Source organism: Onychomys torridus, chromosome 8, assembly GCF_903995425.1.
Source record: "Onychomys torridus chromosome 8, mOncTor1.1, whole genome shotgun sequence".
Taxonomy (NCBI): Eukaryota; Metazoa; Chordata; class Mammalia; order Rodentia; family Cricetidae; genus Onychomys; species Onychomys torridus.
The window spans coordinates 43,741,307-43,761,821 of record NC_050450.1 but is presented as its reverse complement, the minus strand read 5'-3'; the positions used below and the strand labels follow the sequence as shown (position 1 = coordinate 43,761,821).

Here is a 20,515-nt window from a genome sequence, read left to right as displayed (position 1 = left end):
CAATTGGCCAAACCTAGAGAGAAGATATGGTTTTTGCAGCCTCGGGCCAATGAACACCTCGAGTGGGAGGGTTTGAAGCTTCTAAGGAGTTTTCCCCCCATTTTCCTCTCTCCACCCCCTCCGGTCGGCCCTTGTCCCCCCCCCCACCCCCCATCCTCTGCGCTGCCAGTTTGTTAAATTAATGCAGTAAGAAAGTCAATCTGAAGATCTGAGGGAGTCTGGCCAGAAGATGGGCGAGCTCAGAAACCCGACATGCCTCTGAAAGCTTGAGCTCCTGAGCCCTGCTGGGAAGCCATGGACCCCAGCAGTCCCTGAAAGTTGTGGTGGGCTCTATTGCGCCTGCAGCCCCGAGCAATGGGACACCGTTCCTGCAGCAATTCCAACTTATTCGGCAGGGACCAGCGAACACCGACTGCAAGGCGACAGCAGACTGGAACGGAGGCAGGGGAACGAGATTCCGGGACTCGGTTGCGTTGCACCAGCCTGGCACACTCTCCGACATCTAACTGAAGCCAGCACCGTCACCTGCTCCACCACCACCATCACCACCTACACACACACACACACACACACACGCACACGCACACGCACACGCACACACACACACACACACACACACACACACGCACACACGCGCACACGCGCACACACACACAAAACCCCTAAAACCCCTCGGGCCAGCCCAGGGCCAGAAAGAAGAGGCCAGCCTGGGTCTAAAGGTCCGAGGCCAGGGCTCTGATCCCCACGGATTTCTTGATTGCATGAAGAGCTGACCATCTCGACATAAAAATAAGGGTTGAAAAGAGAAAAATAAAGAAAGAAAAGAAAGGAAGAAAATATACCCACCCCCAAGAGTGCCTCCCAGCGCCGCAGGGAGCCTCTAGCGAGTTGAGCCTCAGCAGCGCTCTTCCCGCCCGCAGCCGGGCTGGACGCTCTCCGTGGTGCTGAACCTGCACGGCCGCCTGCGCCTGGCTGCAATTCTCCCCGGCTCTGCCACCTCCTCCCTCTACTCCCCAGCTCCCTTGAACATCTGGATTATTTTTTCCCCATTGGCGCTCTCTGGTTTCGTAGGTGCCCATCGGAAACATTTTGCACCCCCACAACTCGTGGACTTTACAGCACAAGAATCTGGAAAATGTACAGCTTCAACACTCTGCGATTCTACCTTTGGGAGACCATTGTATTCTTCAGGTACGCGATTTTCTATACTGACCACGACTATCCTTATGTGCAGATGGGGTTCAGGTGAAGTAAAGAGGCTGACTCTGTCGCGGCCTCATCAGTTGGGGAGGGGGTGCTGTGTGCTGGAGGCCTTTCTGTTCCCCTCCTCCCCCGCCCCCCCCCCGCACCCGCAGGGTGTCTGGCTGGTGCGTGTAGGTCCCAGACAGTGGCTGCTCCGGCGGCAGCGGTTTGCCTGTTTCCTGCGGTTTGTCTGTCTGTCTGACTGCTACATTTCCCCTGATACTGGCCCCCTGGCCCCTCTGCTCGTTACCCTTCACTCAGCTGAGGACTTAAGGAGAAGCTTTACGAGTTTTTTAGTTTAATTGGGACTGCATTCTCTCAAACCGCAGTGCTGGAAACCCCGGGTCTCCCGTCTGGGAGCGAAGTGACAACTAGCGGTGACGCGGAAGGTTGCAGTTGGACTGGCTGGACACAAAACAGAGCATTCTGTCTCCCTTTTTGTTGTTTTTCTGGAGGGGGGTTGTCAAGGTTCCTGTGGTTTGAAGCTAGGAGATAATGCAGTTATGACCTCAGCTTGCAAAGCCCTAACTTGAGTGCAGATCAGGCCTATTTACACATAGACACTGAGAAACGTTTTCCTTTTAAAACTTTGACTCCATCCCTCCCTGATACACACTTCTTTCTGAACTTTGTTACAGCCGACCCTCCCCTGCTCTAAAGGGCAGTTCTTATTTATGAATGAATGCCTATCCCTGTCGCCATAGCTGGGCTCCCCACACGCATCCATTGACTCTTAATTCTCTGTGTACAGGCTGAGCGTTCTTGTGTTAGTCCAAGTGAAAAGTGAAAAATCACGTCTTTAGGAAGTATTGAAACAGATAGGCCTTTTGTAAGTAGGCAAATCACGCCATCTTCAGAGGTGGTGATGATAAATTCCATCTATATGAATTGAAAAATATTCTTCCTGGCTCTGCAGAGATCGTTAATCTTTCTCGTCCTGGCGTGTCTGCTTCTCGTGTTTTACCACTGTGGTGAGTTAATAGGCATTTAAGGGGGAAAAAACCAATCTGGTTGTTCTAAAAAACTATAAGACCACCAAATAAGATCCTCTCTGATCAAAAAACAGCACATAATCGTGATTTTATTACACTGCCAAGAGTTGTTGGTTTGACTAATCCATTGCCTGGTGATATGGATGAGGCCTCCTCTCCCAAGTGACAGTTACTGAATTTGAGTCTCTCTTTGTGTTTTTTCTCTCAAGATGATGAAGACAAGACAACCCCTCCCTTCCCAGGGTTACCCACTGCTAAAGCTTTTAATACCCTCTTAAAATACTTCTTTAGCATGCCACTGTCCCAGTCACAGCTTAGAATGTAAATAGTCAAGTATTTTCTTAAGTCCAACATCCCAGAGCCTTGTGAGATTTACCTACTTCATGGGGGGAAGCAAGAAGTATCTGATCACTCCGCCCACCCCCATTCCTTTTTTTCTTGATGCAATCCTTGATTTTCCTCTCCCAGACATAAGCTTTCATAAAAAAAGGAGAATCGGTCTAAAAGGTCTGCATTGTAATCACTTAGATAAGGGTGAGACTCCGCTGTGTTAATTCCTCAAGTGAACTGGTGGTGGCTTGTCAGAGAGTCTCATTGTGTCTCCCTTCCCCTCTATGGGTGAAGGCACACATAAGCAGCAATAGACATGATTGAGAACTCGATGTGTTTGTGAGGAAGCAAGAGGCATGACTAGAGAGATCCAGCTCGTGCTGATGCTGCGGCACCATCAAAGCAGGAGAATGGCTGCTCTGTTTCAGGAGTTAATGTTCACACCCTTTGCAGTTTCCCAGATAAATTAAGCAAAGGGGGTCACGAGAGGGTTAACCAAGCCAGATGTCCTTGCTCAAGTGGTATGTGCATCTCTGATACTTTCATCTCTCAAGTTTTAGGTAAGACATGCAACAGCCTTAGAACGTAGGGTAAGCAGAGGCCAGCAGCTCCCTTGCAGGTTACAGGAGAATAACCAGCCCTTCTCAACAAGGGACAGGCTGAGGGTTGGGATGAGCCAGTGTATATTCCCAGGGCCCAGGCCCTTCTTAGGTTAAATAAGGCCTGCTGCTCACCTGTTTGAAATTATTGAAAATCTTGGGGTGGGGGGCACCAGGGCACTACCCAAGGTGATGCTGCATCGCCTCTGTGCACAACCAGAGAAAGAGGAAAACAAACAAAAACAAGTGGAGTGAGCAGTGCTGGAGCCTCACAGGCTACCACTGCAGGGAGTGAATGGAGGCATTGGCAAGGCAGACTGGGGTCCTGGGAGACCAGCAACACTGCAGTGTTCATCAGCCATGTCCCCACAAATGCATGAAAGCAATGCGACTGAAGTTCCTGCTCTCAGGGTAACCAGCCTGACATTCTTAAGTTTCATACATGACACCCTGTGATCCGATAACATAAATTTTGTGTTATTTCAAGGTTGGGGCCATATATCCACTTGGCCTAAAACCAATATTTAATTTTTCTTTATTTACTTAATGCTGGAAATACATTCCTTTCAACCCAACTTTAAATCAAAGAGACATGGCTTTGATCCCCCCAGAGTCTTGACAGAGGCTTGTAGCACGGATGGGACTAGTATGACCCCCAACCGCTCCTTGCCTTCTCAATAACTCGGACAGACATGATCTATAATGGTACTTCTCAGCCTCTGCACCATTGACATTTTGATCTTTGTAATTCTTTGTCGTGACGTCTGCCCTGTGCATTGTAGCAGCCTGTCTGGTGCCAGCCGCATCTTTTCTCCCTGATCATGACAAACAAAAATGTCTCCAAACACTGCAAACTAACCCAGGGTACTGTGAGAAGGGACAGAATTGCCCAAGTTTTGAATGACAATAAAAATAACCCAAGTTTTTAATCAGCTTCTCTGATGCACTAATTGTAATAATGAAAAAGTTGAGTCTGCCTGGGGAAATAACCCCTGAGAGAATACACAGCATGTCCCCGCTCAGACAGAAAGGGATCTAGCTTGTGCTTCAGCAGGAAGTGAACACAGAGGGACATGAACCAAGTGGTTTGCCCACAAGATCACCACCTTTCCCTCTGTACCTCCTCCATTTCCCACCCAAGTAGACGACGCCTTGTGCTGAGGTTTTAGACTCTGTGTGTCAGTCACTTGCTAAGAAAGCTGATCAAAACTTTGAAATGCAGATGTTTCTATCAATTCTAGGACAAGAAAGACCATGGAAAAGACATTGTTTAATATCTCTATCACCATGGACAGATAAATGAGTGTTTTCCTGAGACAGATCCTCTTGGGAAGGTTCCCAAGCTTACCAGGAAGGGCAGACAATCACCTTGGTCTTTCTCCCTAATAACAGCTATGTTCTGCCTGAGTCCTGCCCACTGTAGTTGGGGGCACTGCAGAACACATCTAGAAGTTTCTGAAATGGCCCAAGGACTTTTTTCCTAAAGAACTAAGCCCATAGGGCAAGTCTGCCTCAGGGCCAACCAAAATGTCAATCAGCCTGCCTGCCCTCTGGAGGCTTAGGAAAGATAGAAAAGAAATTTCATGTTTTTATTCCCAAGGGGCAGTTTGGACAGAGATGCAAAGCCGATAAATGGAGTTATAAATCCACACCTAACATCTGCATATTTGCAAAACTGGGAATGACCTACCGAGGACACATGGGGAATTTATCTCTGAGATGGCCTTATGAAAGGCCGAAGCTATGCGGTGCAATGGAGGGAGCAGAACAGTTATGGGCCATGGGTTCTGACTTCCAGAGTCAACTCGGCTCTCCTCCTGCAGCACAGCCATAACAAGGCTCCTTCTGTATGGCTGTTCTATTTTCTTCTTGGATGGCTAAACCCAACCCTTGTGAGTTCCCTTCAGCCTCTGAGCAACTCATTTTGCAAAGACAGGGCCCCGTTTGCCCAAAGGCTCTGGATGAGCCGGCCCCAGTGGCTCCCCTGCCTTCATCCCTTCACCAGGTGTTAACTAACTACGTGATTGTGTGTCCAGTTCAAAACTAGGCACTCTGCAGGGACACACGCCGTTCCTGAAGAAACCTTTTTCTCCTGCATTAGAGGGTCTGCAATGCTCGCCTCCAGGCAGCCTGTATACAGAGCCTATGACAGCATTGCACTGATGTGGATGTCATTAACTTTATTTCCTTCATCAGCTAGCAGGAGCCAAAATGATTTTTAAGATGGATGGTACTGTCTCCTGTCTGCCCATCTCGAGGCTCTTCTGCAGGTTTTTTTAGTGTGCAGCAGACCTGGGATCTGGAATTTAACTATAGTAGTATGACCTTGAGAAGAGTCTGTGACCCTTCTGGGTCTCACTTTGCCTACCTGTAAAATGAAAGGACTCCACCAGTCACACTCTCGAAAATTATTTTTAGCTGTTCCTGTTGGCGATGACCTCTTCCCAGTCTTTCCCATAACAGTTCAGACTGGGTTAAAGTGATTGCAGTGTATCTCAGCTATTACCAAAATAATAATAACAGCTGTTGCCAGCTACTCCCAGACTCAGAAGTCAGAAAAAAATTGAGGACCTCACCCAGCTACTCCCCTCTTTGAACAGTTCCCCTAAGATGGACCTGACGACTGACAGAGACGATAAACGTCTTACCTTCCCATCCTACGGACTGTTCAGAGAGGTGAGAGGGGATGCTGTTCCACCACTGTCTGCATCTGAAAATCCATGTGAGAAAGTCACAGGCTCTCTACTGTCTATCAACAACTCTGTTTAACATTTACCTCCCCCCCCCCATGTGTGTGCATAAAGCCTGGTTTTCAGCTGTTCATCCTTGCCTTTTCTACCCATTGTCATTAGTCAGAAGAACACACAACTGTCAGAAGCCCCAACTACCACAGCACAAGCAATTCCCCTGGCCAAGTTTACTTAAGATGAAGCATGGTAAGGACCTGTGCTGCTGCCTGGGCAGCCCATATGGTTTGGGCAGAGGTAAACACACAACTGGCTAGTCCTTGAAACATTTTAAGTAGATTCCAAGTCCTCCTTAAGACTGCCTGTACCTGGTGGTGGCGCATGCCTTTAATCCCAGCACTAAGGAGGCAGAGGCAGGCATATCTCTGTGAGTTCAAGGCCAGCCTGGACTACAGAGTGAGTTCTAGGAAAGGCACAAAGCTACACAAAGAAACCCTGTCTCAAAAAACAAAAAAAAAAAAAAAAAAAAGACTGCCTGTACCTCTGATGTACCCACAGCCTCCACATTGGGAAACATTAGATTTGATTTAACCTCTATGACTGCAAAAGAGGAATATATTTACTTTAATGCACACAGAAATTCTGGCTCAAGGGAACTAGGAACTTTCTGGAATCTTTACTGAGTGGTGCAGGAGCTGCCACAGTGGTCACGACAGTCAGAAGAAGGCTGTAAGCAGGAAATACAAATCTACCTGCCAGGGTGATATAGAGTTTCCCACTTCTTCTATAGATTATGAGAGTTTGTGAGTGATTTCCTGCAAAAGAATAGATGTTGTCAAAGACAACAATGACAATGCTTATCCCCCCCTTTTGTCCTGACTCCTAAATTACCACCTGAAATTTGTGGGCTTTCAATCAAGCCAAGAGCACATACTCGGTGGTATTTTCTCATTCTTCAAAATAGATCAGATAATAACTAAATTGGGCAATGAAACTACCCACACAATGTAACAAAGGATTATTAAAAGGAAGCTGCCTTAGTTATATATATAAACCTGCATTTAAGGAAGGAAAAGGGCTTCCAAATGCACCAGAAGGACCTAGCAGAAAATTTACCAGTCCGCAAATAAAGCCGCAGTCACAGTGGCTGTTCCTAGCACGTATGGCCTCTCTGCCCTGAACTCCAGCTGTCTCCCACAAACCCACTCCCTGTTAAGCCTAACACACAACCAAAGACACAACGGGGTGCCAGCAACTTATTGAGGCAGCAGTTAGAAAGGAACAGTGGCTGGATGCTAGGACAAGGGGTTTAGCCACACAGAGCCCAGGCTTTGGAATGTGATCCCTTAAGAGGGGAGCCGGGGGGCACCAAAGCTTTTGAAATGGTGTTTAAAGGTCCCTTTGTGACTTTCTGAAGTTGATATTGTCTGAAGCTAATTCAGCACAATTAGATTACCACTCTCAGCCTTTGAATCTGCCTGTTTCATAGGATCTATTACTAGATGAGTTTACCGTCTTAACAGGATGATGCTGACAATTGAGAATCCCAGCCATGAAGTGGGCAGCAGATACCCACAGGACACTCCAGTCCAATCCCATCCTCAGGAGCTGCATCCTCAGATCTCCCACCCATTCACTCGGGGGGGGGGGGGTGTCACACTGTCCCTCCAAGCCAAGGAGTCTGAAGTAGCATGAGCTCTGAGCAGATCTAGAATCTGAACTGTCAAATCTAGTTGAGGAGGGCTTGCCAACGAGATGAATCCCAAAAATTTGAGAGGTTCGAACTTTCATACAGTGTCTTCTTACTGAACCATAGCATATGAAGAGGCACCAGTCAATGCTGCAGGTGATGGAGAGACATGGGGGATTGATGGTGGAGATAACCTCACAAGTGCACACTGATGTATACGTATTTACAGCTTTGCATATGTCAATCAAACATAATTAAAGATAGTTTTAAAAATTAAATAGTCAGGGGGTGGAAAGTGGCTCAGTGGCATAGTACCTACCTAGGATGAGATGCTGGGTAGAGTCCTTAGTGCCACAAAGTAGCAACATTTCAGTAGTAAAATACAGATACTCAGACCAGACTACAGAATCAGGCTCTCCTGGGATGGGACCAGAAACTGAAATGCTCGAAAAGGCTGTTAAGTTGAAGTTTTTCAAACTTTTGGCACATAGCAAGTGCCAAGGGTCTTGCAGACATTCTGTTTCTGAGATCTGGGGCATGAGAGCCAGTCTTTTGGCCAGCCCTCTCACAACACAAAGGTTTACATGGATAGGAAATGGGGAACATCAAGGCCCTAGGTCATCCCAACTATGGCCATGTGTGTAGAAGCTCTTTCACTTTGCACATAAAAAAGAAAATATAAACAAACTGCTTACAGGAGGACAAGGCTCCCTAAAGCATCAGTCATGCATCATTCCCCAAATTTATTCACCACGTGTTGTCTGCAAAGCCTGTGTACCCTGATGATGTCTCTGTGTTCCCCTTCATTCCTTGCAAGTTCTGGCTCCCACTCCTGAACATAAGCACACCTAAGGATAGCTCCTCCCCTGAGCAGCCAGCCCCACCTTGAGATGGCAATGCAGTCCCTGAGTCCTGGTGCACCATCAGCTCTCACTCACACACTAGACCTGCACTGTGTGAGGATGCAGACAGAGAGAGGTATCCAGGGATGGGAATGCTATTCTGGCCCCAGAGGCCTAAAGCACAGCAATGAGCATCTGTAGGGACTGAGGGAGGAGTGGATCTGATGTTAGAAGGGACTCCAGAGAATAGGGTTTCTTTAAGATCTCACTCACCCATCTTCCTGAGCACCTGATACTCTCAAACCGGCATTAACTAGACACTTGCTTGGGACTCCCAGAGTTTCAGAAGACTCTGCATCATCCCATCATTGTTCTGACCTCAGGACCATGTTCTTCCTTCTACACACTTTTGACTTGCCCACCTTTCCAGGGAGTCTGTTGCTACCTCATACCCATCAGAGCCACTGCTCGGTTCTTCTGGCTTTTGAGAGTGTGTGTTTATTGCTGTGTGCTCCATTCTGCAACCCTCCCCAGCTCCAGAGGACTGCGGCAAGCCACCCTGCTCCCACAGTAGCACTTCAGTTTGCAGAGTAAGCTGCCTGATCATCCAATCGCCTTAAAAATACTTAGGACAATGGTACCTATCCCCATTCTAGAGCTGAGGGAACTGAGGTTTAGAGAACTATCATGGACCTTTGGGTGATGCAAGAAACCTGGCTGATAATCATAGGTAAAGCCGAGGTTCAAAACCCGGCTGCAAGTCACCACACTGGTTCACATCTCCAGGACAGTATCAAGCTGGTAGTCCTCCCTTTCTGTGAAAGCCGGGTGCTGTGATGTATGTCTGTAATTCCAGCACTGAGGAGGCTGAAAAAGAAAGGATGTGAGTTCATGACCAATGTGGTCTACACAATGAGGCGGGGGCAATCTTAGGAGAAGAGAACTGGGAATTTCCCATCAGGCCTTGGAGTTAACAGAGCCGTACTATTTATTCTTCTTAGCAGGTAGGCATTCCTTCCCTTTCTTTCTCTTAATTGCTTTTAAAATAATTATACTTTTTATTTTGTGTGCACACATGTGCCACAGCACAGGGTGTAGAGGTCATAGGACAACATGCAAGAATCTGTTCTCTCCGTTCACCATATGGGTCTCATGGGTCAGACTCAAGTTGTCGGGTTGGTGGTAAACACTTTCACCACCTCAGCCATATCACTGGCCCCTCTTAATTGTTTTAATCATATGATATATGCACACATTCCCTTTTTTAGACATTGTAATGCTAGGGAGAAGCCAGATCTCCTTGCTTATAAATCACCATGGTGACTTTTTAATCTCTCAAAGCCATATCCCTGGGGAGATGTTGTGGTTCTCATGCTAGTAGCCTTACCTCTCTACCAGGGGCCACAAGAGAGAATGCCTATAACCCCAGCATTTGGAAAGCTGAGGCAGGAGCATTACAGTGAAATATGTAGTCCAACCTGGACTACATAGTGAGTTCCAGGCCAGCCTAAGGTATATAAGAAGAGGGGAGGAGAGGGGAGGAGAAGGGAGCAGAGGAGAGGAGAGGAGAGGAGAGGAGAGGAGAGGAGAAGGGAGCAGAGGAGAGGAGAGAAGAGGGGAGGGGAGTGGAGGGGAGGGGAGGAGAGGAAGGGAAGGAAGCCCTCAGAATTGTTCCATACCTTTGATCCTCCCACACTCACCAGGAGACACTGAAGCAGATGAGGAAGATGGGGGAGCCAAGTTTGTCTCTCAAAAGAATCAAAAGTCAGTTCCTTGCAGGCAGATGTAAATAGTAACAGTTTCCGTGCCCTGTGCGTGCGTGCAGGCACACACACACACACACACACACACACACACACACACACACACACACGTTTCCAAACTCCATCCCTTTCACGGGGGGGGGGGGGGGGGGGCGGCTACCCTCCAGCCCCACATGAAGGGCTAAGTCCTTCCTGAGAGTGTGGATGCTTCTTTCCCACTATGCCTTTTCTTGTGTGCCCCAAATCACTGGATGGAAGAGTTATCTAGATGGTGGGAACACATCCCTGATTGAGAGGCCAAACAGGGCAGCACATACTCTGGCCAAAGAAGAGAATATTAGGAACTATTGGTCCCCTGTGCCCAGACCAACCGCCTGTGCAGCCACAGTGTAACCCCAGCATGGGGAACTGAGTACCCTCACCTTCAGAATAATAGTTTGGAGAGTTCTGCCTCAGGCACCAGCCACCTCACCTCATCTCATGCTCCCAGAGAGCTGCCAGAAAACGGAGGAAATTCTCCTCAGAACCTCTCTGGACCAGGAGGCTGAGTGACCAGGGGCCACAGGTGACCCTCCTGAGTCACCTTGGCTCTGCCACTTGTTCCTAGCATGTGACACAGAGACATCTGCCCATGTGCCTCTAGCAGGCCAGAGTCGGGGGAGGAAAAAAAATCAATCCACACTAAGTCTCCAGCAATCAGCTTTTGAGCAGACCTGTTGCTGGGTTCCTTTCATTCCCTGTACCTTTTTACATTAGAAACTTTGTAATTGGTTTGAGTTAGGCAACTAAAGAAGAAATGTTGAGGAACAAAACACACAGGAATCTTATTCCCTAGAATGAGTCATTTAGCAGTTTGATAACCATCCTGTCAGTGAATTTTATACCACAACAGTTACCAAAATAGTGGTGCATTTGTACCTGGCTTTTTTCTCAATGATGAATATGAGTAAGCCTGTGGGCTCCTAACCTGTTACTCATCCCATTGTATGGATGAGCTGAAAGAGACTTCCTATAACCACCTAATCTGGACCAGGCAACCCTAGATAGAAATGCAAGTGGACTGCCTTTAGAAACCCTTTTCCTGCTATGATGATGTGATTTGTGCCATACAGTGATGGAGTTCGTCTCAAGCCCACAGTCTGTGATGTGCAGGACCACCATGGTTCCAGGAGCTGTGCTGGCTTTCTCTTGAGCACACCTGTCTTTATCTGACACTTTATCTCCCAGCTGCAAGCAGTGGTGGCACACACCTTTATTCCCAGCACTCGGGAGGCAGAGCCAAGTGGATCTCTGTGAGTTCGAGTCCAGCCTGGTCTACAAAGTGAGATCTAGGACAGGCTCCAAAGCAAAGAGAGAAACCCTATCTTGAAAATAATTAATTGATTAATTAATTAATTAATTAAAATAAAAAATCTCCCAGCTGGCCCCTTTAAGCACCCACCTCTATCTCTATCTTCTTTACATCGCACAAACCAAATCCCAAGCCAAAGGTGTCCATAAGTCCCTGCTCTGGACTCTCAGTGGCCCCCGGCCCCATCCATAAAGCTGATAATGGCACACCCCTCAGAGGCACTCAAAACAGCTAGCGGTTTGGATCCTGCTTTCCTTGTTGAAGGATCTTGGCAGCTGCTCGGCCTTTCTCCATCTCAAGATTCCTGTCTTTAGAGAGCTGGGAGATGTAACTCAGTTGGTCAAGTGTCTGCCTGCCATCACAAAGCTCCCAGTTTCATCCCAGCACTGCACAAACTTGGCCTTGTGGCCCAAGCTTGTCATCCCAGTACTCAGGTAAGTAGAGGCAGAAAGATCAGGAGGAATTCAGGTCAGTCTGGGATACATGATGAGTTCCAGGCCAGACTGAGCTACATGAGACACTATCTCAAAAATGATTTTAAAAGCTAGGAATAGTGACTGAAGTCCATTTTAAACACTTTAAAGTATTCCATATGAGAGAACACAAGCCCCTAACAGGCAGTAATTCCCTCTTCACGGCTGAGATCCTACCCATACCTCAAGACCCATCCCTAGCTTCACTTTTTTCAAAGGCACCCCCTGGGTAACCACTCTCCCTACCACCAACTGAGCCTGAATTCTCCTTTCAAATGTTCCTGAAAAACAGGCTGGGGAGATGGCTTAGCCTGTTGGAAAATCACACACCACTCTTCCAACAGACCTGAGTTCAAGTCCCAGCACCCACATCAAGTGTTTCATAACTACCTGTAACTCCTGTTCCAGGGGGATTGACACTTTGGCCTGTGTGGGCACCCCAACACCCATTGACAAATACACTAATGAAAAATAATAAAAGTCAAAAAGTAAAAATAAATCTTTTTCTTAAAGTCTTTGGAAGTGGAGGCATTACCCTCAGCCCTCAGTTTGAGCAAAGTGGCTTATCTGTGTACGGAGCTCTTCTAGCCTCCTCACTGGACTAGAAACCCCTCAAAAAGCCACACTGTCTCTCTTGGTACTTCCCAAGGTTTCCACTAGCCCTTCGTGCCCTTCACGAGCTGTGCTGTCCTTGTGGTTTCAGGTACATTGCACACAGTGTTTGTTGCTCTGTCCCTCTATTTCTGCTCACAGCCTCCTGTCACTGGCTCTGTAGAAGCCCAGGACCTGGTGGATTCCACCCAACCAACCCTGAAGCACTGCTGTATCTCACCATGACCCTTTTCTGCTCCAATAAATGAGTCATAGGGAGAGCATGACTTGAAAGTGGTGGCCCAGTCCTGGCTCTGACACAGCAGCAGGAAGTCATTCAGCCTTAGCCTCACAGCCTGCCAGGGCATGTCTGAGCTCTGGGCCTCCCCAAACTTGTGAGCCATTGCAGATAAGATAGGGTTGCTTCCCAGCATGCCCCCAGGCCCACAGCAAAGTCCCTTCCATGGAATAGGACAAACTTTCTAAGGTGGTTTTCTTTGTGGCCATAGTACCTGAAGGCATGTGGTCTCATCAGAAATGGTTTCATTTGTGAAGAAGGCGCGGACTTCATTGGAGTCCTCTCTGCAACCCAAAATAGCTACTAGTAAAAAAATTCTCTAAATGAAAAGGGTCACATCATGTCTGGAAAGGGGTTTGTTGGCTTCGACAGATAAAGATAGTAACAAAGCAAGTAACAGATGGGTTGGGTCCACTCTCTCAGGTTAGATGATCTGGATGATCCAGGTCTTCCTCCACTGACAAGCTCTGCTGTGTGTGTGTGTGTGTGTGTGTGTGTGTGTGTGTGTGTGTGTGTGTGTACATGTATTATAGAAGCCAGAGTATAGCCTCTGAGGTTTCTCAGGTATCACCCATCCTCTTTTTGAGACAGGGTCTCTCACAGGCTGGGAACTCACCAAGTAGCTGGCCATTGAGTCCCAGGGATCCTCCTGTCTCCACCTCCTCAGTGCTAGGATTATAAGCACAGGCCACCACACCTGACTTTTTCTTAACATGGGCTCTGGAGATGAAACTCAGATCTTCATGCTTGTGAGGCAAGCACTCTGCCTACTGAGCCACCTATCTCCCTAGCCCTCTGTTTCACAGGGGGTTGTAACTGAGTCTTGAGTTTTCTATGTCTAAGATGAGATGAGACTACATAAGATGATGGTCCTTCCAGCTGCCACGCATAAGGCTTCATTTAAACTGGCTAGCAGGAGACCCCGGGGTTGGAGATTCATTTGTCTAGAATCCTGGTAATGCCATGTGTTAGCTGTGAGACTTAGAGCAAGATTGTTCAAGGATTCTGAAGCCACCATCGTCCTCTTCTGTGACATGGAAATAGTAATCCCTCCCTGACAGATCACCATTTCTGTTGACTGAGGTGGCCAACAGAGTGTAGGTACTACCTCTAGTACCTGGACATCATGCAAAGCAAGAAAGCCACACACACAATGGTCATTGAAAGAAGGCCGGGTGCCAAAAGTGAGCAGAGCACAGAGGAGTCTGACAGGCTGTCTGGAGATGAGGAGACAGTATAAAAATGAAGACCATTTCATGAGGCTCAGGATAATTAAACTGGGCCATGGGAAATGACTAATTCACGGGGACCAGTGGATGCCGAGAGAGTGAGGCTGATAAAAGGGAAAGAGTGACCCTGAGCCCAAGAACGAGGGTGGACAGTTCTAGGCCCCGTCACCAGGGCTTAGCCTGCTCACACTCTGCCTATCCCTTCCCAGTGGCCTTCCATTCAGCTGAAAGTGGGTCAGTTCTTCATTCTGAAAGAAAGAAAAATACCAGTTCCCACTAGAGGCCAGCCATTGTTCTAAGTTACACGGAGAAACACACAAACAAACAGGAGAGTCCTGGCCTTAGAACACTTTCCTTCTAGAGGGGCTTAAATAACAAACTAAATGGACAAATGAGAAAATGAGAATTTCAGAGTCTGTGGCTCACTTGGTAAAGTGTTTGCTGCACAAAGGTGAGGACCTGACTTTGATCCCTTCAATGTACATAAAAAGCTGGGTACAGTGTGCAGCCCAAGGGAGGCAGAGACAAGAAGACCCCCAGAGCTCACTGACTAACCACTCAGGCCAATCTAATGACCTCCAAGTTTAGTGGAAGACCCCATATCAAGAAAAGAATGTGGAGAAGTGATTGAGGAAAATATTAGACATTCTGCTCTGGTTAGCACATGTGCACACACACATACACACATGCACACGCAAGAATGGGTATATAACACACATACAATAACTTCAGAGTCTGGTAGTGTTACAAAACCAATAAAACAGGAGGCTGGGCCAGAGCTCCGCCCACAAAGGTTTGCCCCTGGGTGCCTACTCCTTCACCCATACCTCTCTTTTATTGCACCTATAACACGCAGAGATGAGCAGATGGGAGGAAACCGTATTTTCCTGCAGATGAGGAGGCTAAAAGGCAGACAGGAGACCCATGTCACATGACCAGAAAGAGGCACAAACTGATCCCATTCCATTGAGTAAAGTCAAAAATATCCAAGATAGGGGCCAATGAGATAGGGCTCTGTGAGTAAAAAACGCTTGCTGCCAAGCCCAACCCACATGAGTTTGATCCCCAGGACCCACATGGTAGAACGAGAAAAATTATTCCACAGGTTGTCCCCTGACCTCCATACACACCTAAACAAATAAATGAAATGTAATAAAAACATCTTTTTAATATCCAAGGTAAATGATGAGATTGAATGGGTTAGAAAAACCCAAGCATCAAAGAAGTGTATTTGGTAGAAAACAATTTTCATCTTTTAATGTGGATAAGTGTTCTCATGTGAAAGGGGGGAGTGCAGAGATGTGGACCCGAAACTGTTTATAGTCACCATCTCTTGAGAATGAGGCTGTGGGGGACATTTCTGGCATCAAATAGTTCGGCAATGCTTGGCTGTACTTTTAAATATGAAAGCAAAATGTTTTTGAAGGACGAGAATGCCAGAGAGAACAAGCTTGGAGAAAAGTGATCAAGGTGGGAGCACACCTTACGAGGGTAAAGACACCCTGAGCCACAGAGGGGAAAGATAGGTACAAAATGGTGACGACTGAGCTAGCTGCATTTTACCCTGGAGTAAATGAGCCTAAAGGCTAAGACTTTGTGATACATTTTCAGGAATTTTTCTAAGCAACTAGATGTTTTTCCCCCGTTGAAATCATAATGCTGGAAGTACAAGGTCATTGGAAGATGGAAGGCCAGAGTTATGCTGTAGACTTGGATTTTTAATTTGTTTTTTATGTGTTGGTGTATGTGTGTACATATGAGTTGGGAGGAAGGTATGTGTGCACATACCTATGGAGGCCAGAAGGCAATCTTAGTTGTAGTTCCTCAGAGTCTATGGGACTCTGAGACAGGCTTTCTCATTAGCCTTGGACTCACCAGTCAGGCTAGGCTGACTGGCTAGAGAGCCCCAGGGATCCCCATGTCTCTCTCTACTTTCCCGGGGCTAGGATGACAAGCACCTGCCAGAACACACAGCCTTTTTTGATATAGGTTCCAGAGTCCATCTCTGGTCCTCATTCCTGCATGACAAGCACATTACCAACTCAGCCATTTCCCCCAACACTAGACTTACTGGATATTTTAGAAGAAAGTGACAGCATTCTCAACAGGGTAACTAGAGACATACCCAATATGGAGGGCTATTTCAGAAAACCGTCAAGGAGAGGGGAGATGGCAGAGTGGGATGAGAACTAAGCTGGAGAGGGAAAGAAATCTCAAGTCTAGTGCCTCCCATTCCAAGGGAGAACTGAGGCCACAGGGAAAGACCCTTCTCCAAAGTCACAATGGATTAGTGTCCAGGCCAGACTAGAGCCTAGGACTCCATGTCTTATTCCCACAACAACGTTCCCTGGCATCGAAGGAGGTTTCTGCTGGTGTCGTGCAGAGAAATAGCAAAGGTATGGGATAATTTTGTTCTCATCATCATGAATTTCACTTTAGAATGGCAACTTTGCCTTATGGACAAGAATTCCTCTAAGTAAGAATTCTTATAATTAGTAGCATTAGCAAATAACACGTGCTTATAGCCTACCATATGTCGGGAAATTTCTAAATGTTCCAGGTGAGGAGACATGGGTGTATCTCAGCATATGCAAAGCCCTCGGTTCAATTCCTAGTACCCAGAAGATAAGAGCTCTGGGTATACAACTTCTTGATTTAATAGCAACCCCATGAAGTATGTACCACGACCAACCCCATTTTGGGGATGAAGAGCCTAAAGTCAGCATCTTGACTAACATGGGACTCCTTTAGGCCAGCTTATCTAGTCTAATTCAAAGTGTTCATATGGAAAAATCATGTTCTTCAGAATCTGGTGTTTTATTACATGCAAAAGACTATTCAATGAGATAGGGTGGAAGAAGGGAGAGACCCTGAAGAGGAAAGGTAAGGGGCTCACCCCAAATCACAGACTTGTCTCCAGGAAGGGAAGGAGGTAACTTGGTGAGAGACTTTCCCACACCCCAGTACTACTGCAACAAAGTCCAGGCTTCCTCTTTATCTAGCACCATGAGATTTGGAACCCAGGTTAAGTTCCCTTTACCCACATAGCAGCTCTCATCCACCCCAGTTCCAAGGGACCCAGTGCCCTCTTCTGGCCTCCCTGGGTACCAGGCATGCATATGGTGCACAGACATACATGCAAGCAAAACACACACAACAAAACACACACAATTTTAAATAAAATTTTATTTTAAAAAAAACTCACAAGAAATAAAAGAGAGCTGAAGATGTAGCTCAATTGACAGAGTGCTTTCTCAGCATGCACAGGTCCCTGGGCCAGATCCCCAGCACCCCATAGACTAAGTACCTATAATCCCAGTTCTGGAGAGGCTGAGACAAGAGGGTCAAGATTTCAAGGCCATCCTCAGCTACATAGTATGTCTGAAGCCAGGGTGAGCTACCTGACACTCAGTCTCAAAAACTATTACTCTTACTACGCAGCAGAGAAAAACAATGACAACATGAAATTCGCAGGCAAATAGATGGAACTAGAAAAAAAAAATCATCCTGAGTGAGATAACCCAAACCCAGAAGGACAAACATGGTATGTACTCACTCATAAGTGTATTCTAGATAGAAAGCAAAGAACAATCAGACTGCAACCCACAGAACCATAAGGCTATATATATATATATATGTGTGTGTGTGTGTGTGTATATATATATACACATATATATACACATATATATGTGTGTGTATATATATATATATATATATATATATATATATATATGACATGGAGGACCTTAGGATGACTGTTTACTCAATTACTGAGCAACCCTCAATGAAACATCACAATATTAAGAGCTGCCAGCTTGGGTCATGCTGGGATCAAGAATAATGAGCCTTAGCAGTTTGTGTTCCTGGAGTTGGATCCATGCCAATGGATACCCACATGCTCCAGAAGAGAATTTGACATCGCTGCTGCCATTGTTGCTGGTATAACAGTGGCAACCACTGCTATTACTGTTTTGGGGATTGCCATTTCATAATTGGTTACTACAGCTAACACAGTGGGGACCCTGGCAGCAAAAGTAGCTACCACAGTTAATTAATCTTTCATTCTATTGGGCATGACAAATTGAAATCAATAGTTATATACATTTCAATTGACCTTGAAAGCTATAAATTTACAAACTCAAGTTCTACTTGCTCTCAGGACATCATCTTACAAGGTCTCCAATTTGCAGTAAAACTCGTTAAGGAAGGGAATGGCTCAGTTGCCTTTAACCTACCAGCTATGGGTAGATTAAGACTTCTGTTGGTCTTTTCTGTGTCGAACACAGATTGCAAGCCCAGCGCCACTTAGAGATCTTTGGCAACAGTCAACTCTGCAGCTCTCACACAATTGAGCCTGTATGATAGTGAGTATTCAGAGACAGGTAATGCCTGGGCAGCACTCACCAACCTAAGACAGAACACCTGTGTGGCCTGGACAGGTGTCTCCATGATGGGTAAGGTGACCTGCTGGCGTCCCATGCAACCTAAGTCAGAAGCTCATTTTTTAGTAAAAGTGGGGGGAACCTGTAGGTCCTTGGGTCCCTGGCTCCCATTTTGGGTAACTGTTGCCTTGCTTGCTGACCTTGACCTTGATATCCTCCCTATGCTAATTCCCTGCGAAATTCCACCCTCCTGAATGCTTAAGGGAAGCTTCTCATCTGTGAATCCAGCATATTGGGCATTAACTACTTAGATGCAAGATTGTAAAACTTCAGGAGGGGGGGTGAGGGGGGGCGGATTTAAGTCAATGGTAGAGCACTTGCCTAGCAAGCTCAAGGCCCGGGGTTCAATCCTCAGCTCCAGGAAAAAAATCAGAAGCGAACTTCTGCCAACCAGGGTTCCCCCATAGTACTATAAGTCTGTATTTAAGACCTCCTCCCTCCTTCAATAAATGATGTTCAACATTCCAAAAAAAAAAAAAAGAAGAGGGGGTCAAGAACATGATGAGGAAACCCACAGAGACAGCTGACTAGTGCTAGTTGGAGCTCACTGAATCTAGACTGACAGCTTAGGAACCTACATGGGACCAAACTAGGTCCACTAAATGTGGGTGACAGCTATGTGACTCAATCTGTTTGTGGGGTCCCTGGCAGCAGGACCAGGACTTATCCCATATGCATGAACTGGCTTTTTGGAGCCCATTCCCTGTGGTGGGATACCTTGCTCAGCCTTGATTCAATGGAGAGGGCCTAGACTCTCCTTCAACTTGGTATGCCAGACTTTGTTGACTACCATGGGAGGCCTTACCCACTCTGAGGAGTGGATGGGGGCAGATTGGGAGGGAGGTGAGGAGGCAAGAGAAGGGGAGGGAGGGGGAACTGGGGTTGGTATGTAAATTGGAAAAAAATAATAAATAAACATATTTAATAATAAAAAAAACCTATTACTCTTTAGTTTATATTTTTTAAAGATTTACTTCATTCTTAATCACATAGTTAGGGGAAGACAGTATGAACATATCAGTGCTGGTGGGAGGTCAGAAATGTGTGATTCCCTGGAACTGGAATTGCAGGTAGTTGTAAGACACCATGTGGGTGCTGGAAGCAGAAGTTGGATCCTCTGAAAGAGCAGTAAGCACTCTTAACCACTAAGCCATCTCTCCAGACCCTCAAAAAAGGTAATTTTTAATTAATTGATTAGAAAAATACACAAGTGCATAACAGAATCCTGGTCCCAGCCGCCACCATCTCAGCTGTGCCCTGCAGATCACAAGGCCAAGTAAAATTCCAGCTTCTGCTTGAACATAGGCCAGAAACTCACCCTGTCTTGGGCAGCCTTTTCCATTACAAGAATTGTCAGAATAGCCCATCCTCACGTGCATGAAGCAGCCCCGCTCTGAAAGCTCCACTCGCCTTGCCTGGTGGCTTGAAACAAGCCTACAAAACTCCAGAAGCAGAACCCTCAGGGTTGGGGAGAGAGCTCAGACAGTAATGTGCCTATTGCGTGAGCATAGAGGCCTGGGGTGGGATGCAGACAACCCACGTGAAAAGCCTGGTATGGCCAGGCAGTGGTGGCGCACGCCTTTAATCCTGGCACTCGGAAGGCAGAGCCAGGCTGATCTCTGTGAGTTCGAGGCCAGCCTGGGCTACCAAGTGAGTTCCAGGAAAGGCACAAAACTACACAGAGAAACCCTGTCTCGAAAAACAAAACTAAACAAAACAAAACAAAACAAAAAAAAAAAAAAAAAAAAAAAACAAGAAAAACTGGTATGATGGCACACACTTGTAATCCCAGCACTGAAGAGGCTGAGAAAAGCAGATTGCTGAGGCTCACTGGCTTGCTAGACTTACCCACTGGTTGAACTCCTGGCCAATGAGACCCTGTCTCAAAAAGCCTGAGGCTGAACTCGGGCCTCCACATATACTCACACATATGTGAACTCACACCTGTGTGTGAAAACACACACATATAAATACACACATGCAAAC

The 20,515-nt window shown here is 46.7% G+C and overlaps 1 protein-coding gene across 2 annotated transcripts in view; it reads left to right on the top strand.

Moving 5' to 3' along the window:
- The first annotated feature begins 618 nt into the window (after window positions 1–618).
- Window positions 619–20,515, top strand: part of Glra1 (glycine receptor alpha 1) — a 102,263-nt gene continuing 82,366 nt past the window's right edge. For both annotated transcript variants that reach the window (XM_036197896.1, XM_036197895.1), the window contains exon 1: window positions 619–1,191. In XM_036197896.1, the coding sequence (XP_036053789.1) occupies window positions 1,136–1,191 (56 nt within the window). In that variant the 5' untranslated portion in view covers window positions 619–1,135. The remainder of the gene's footprint in view (window positions 1,192–20,515) is intronic.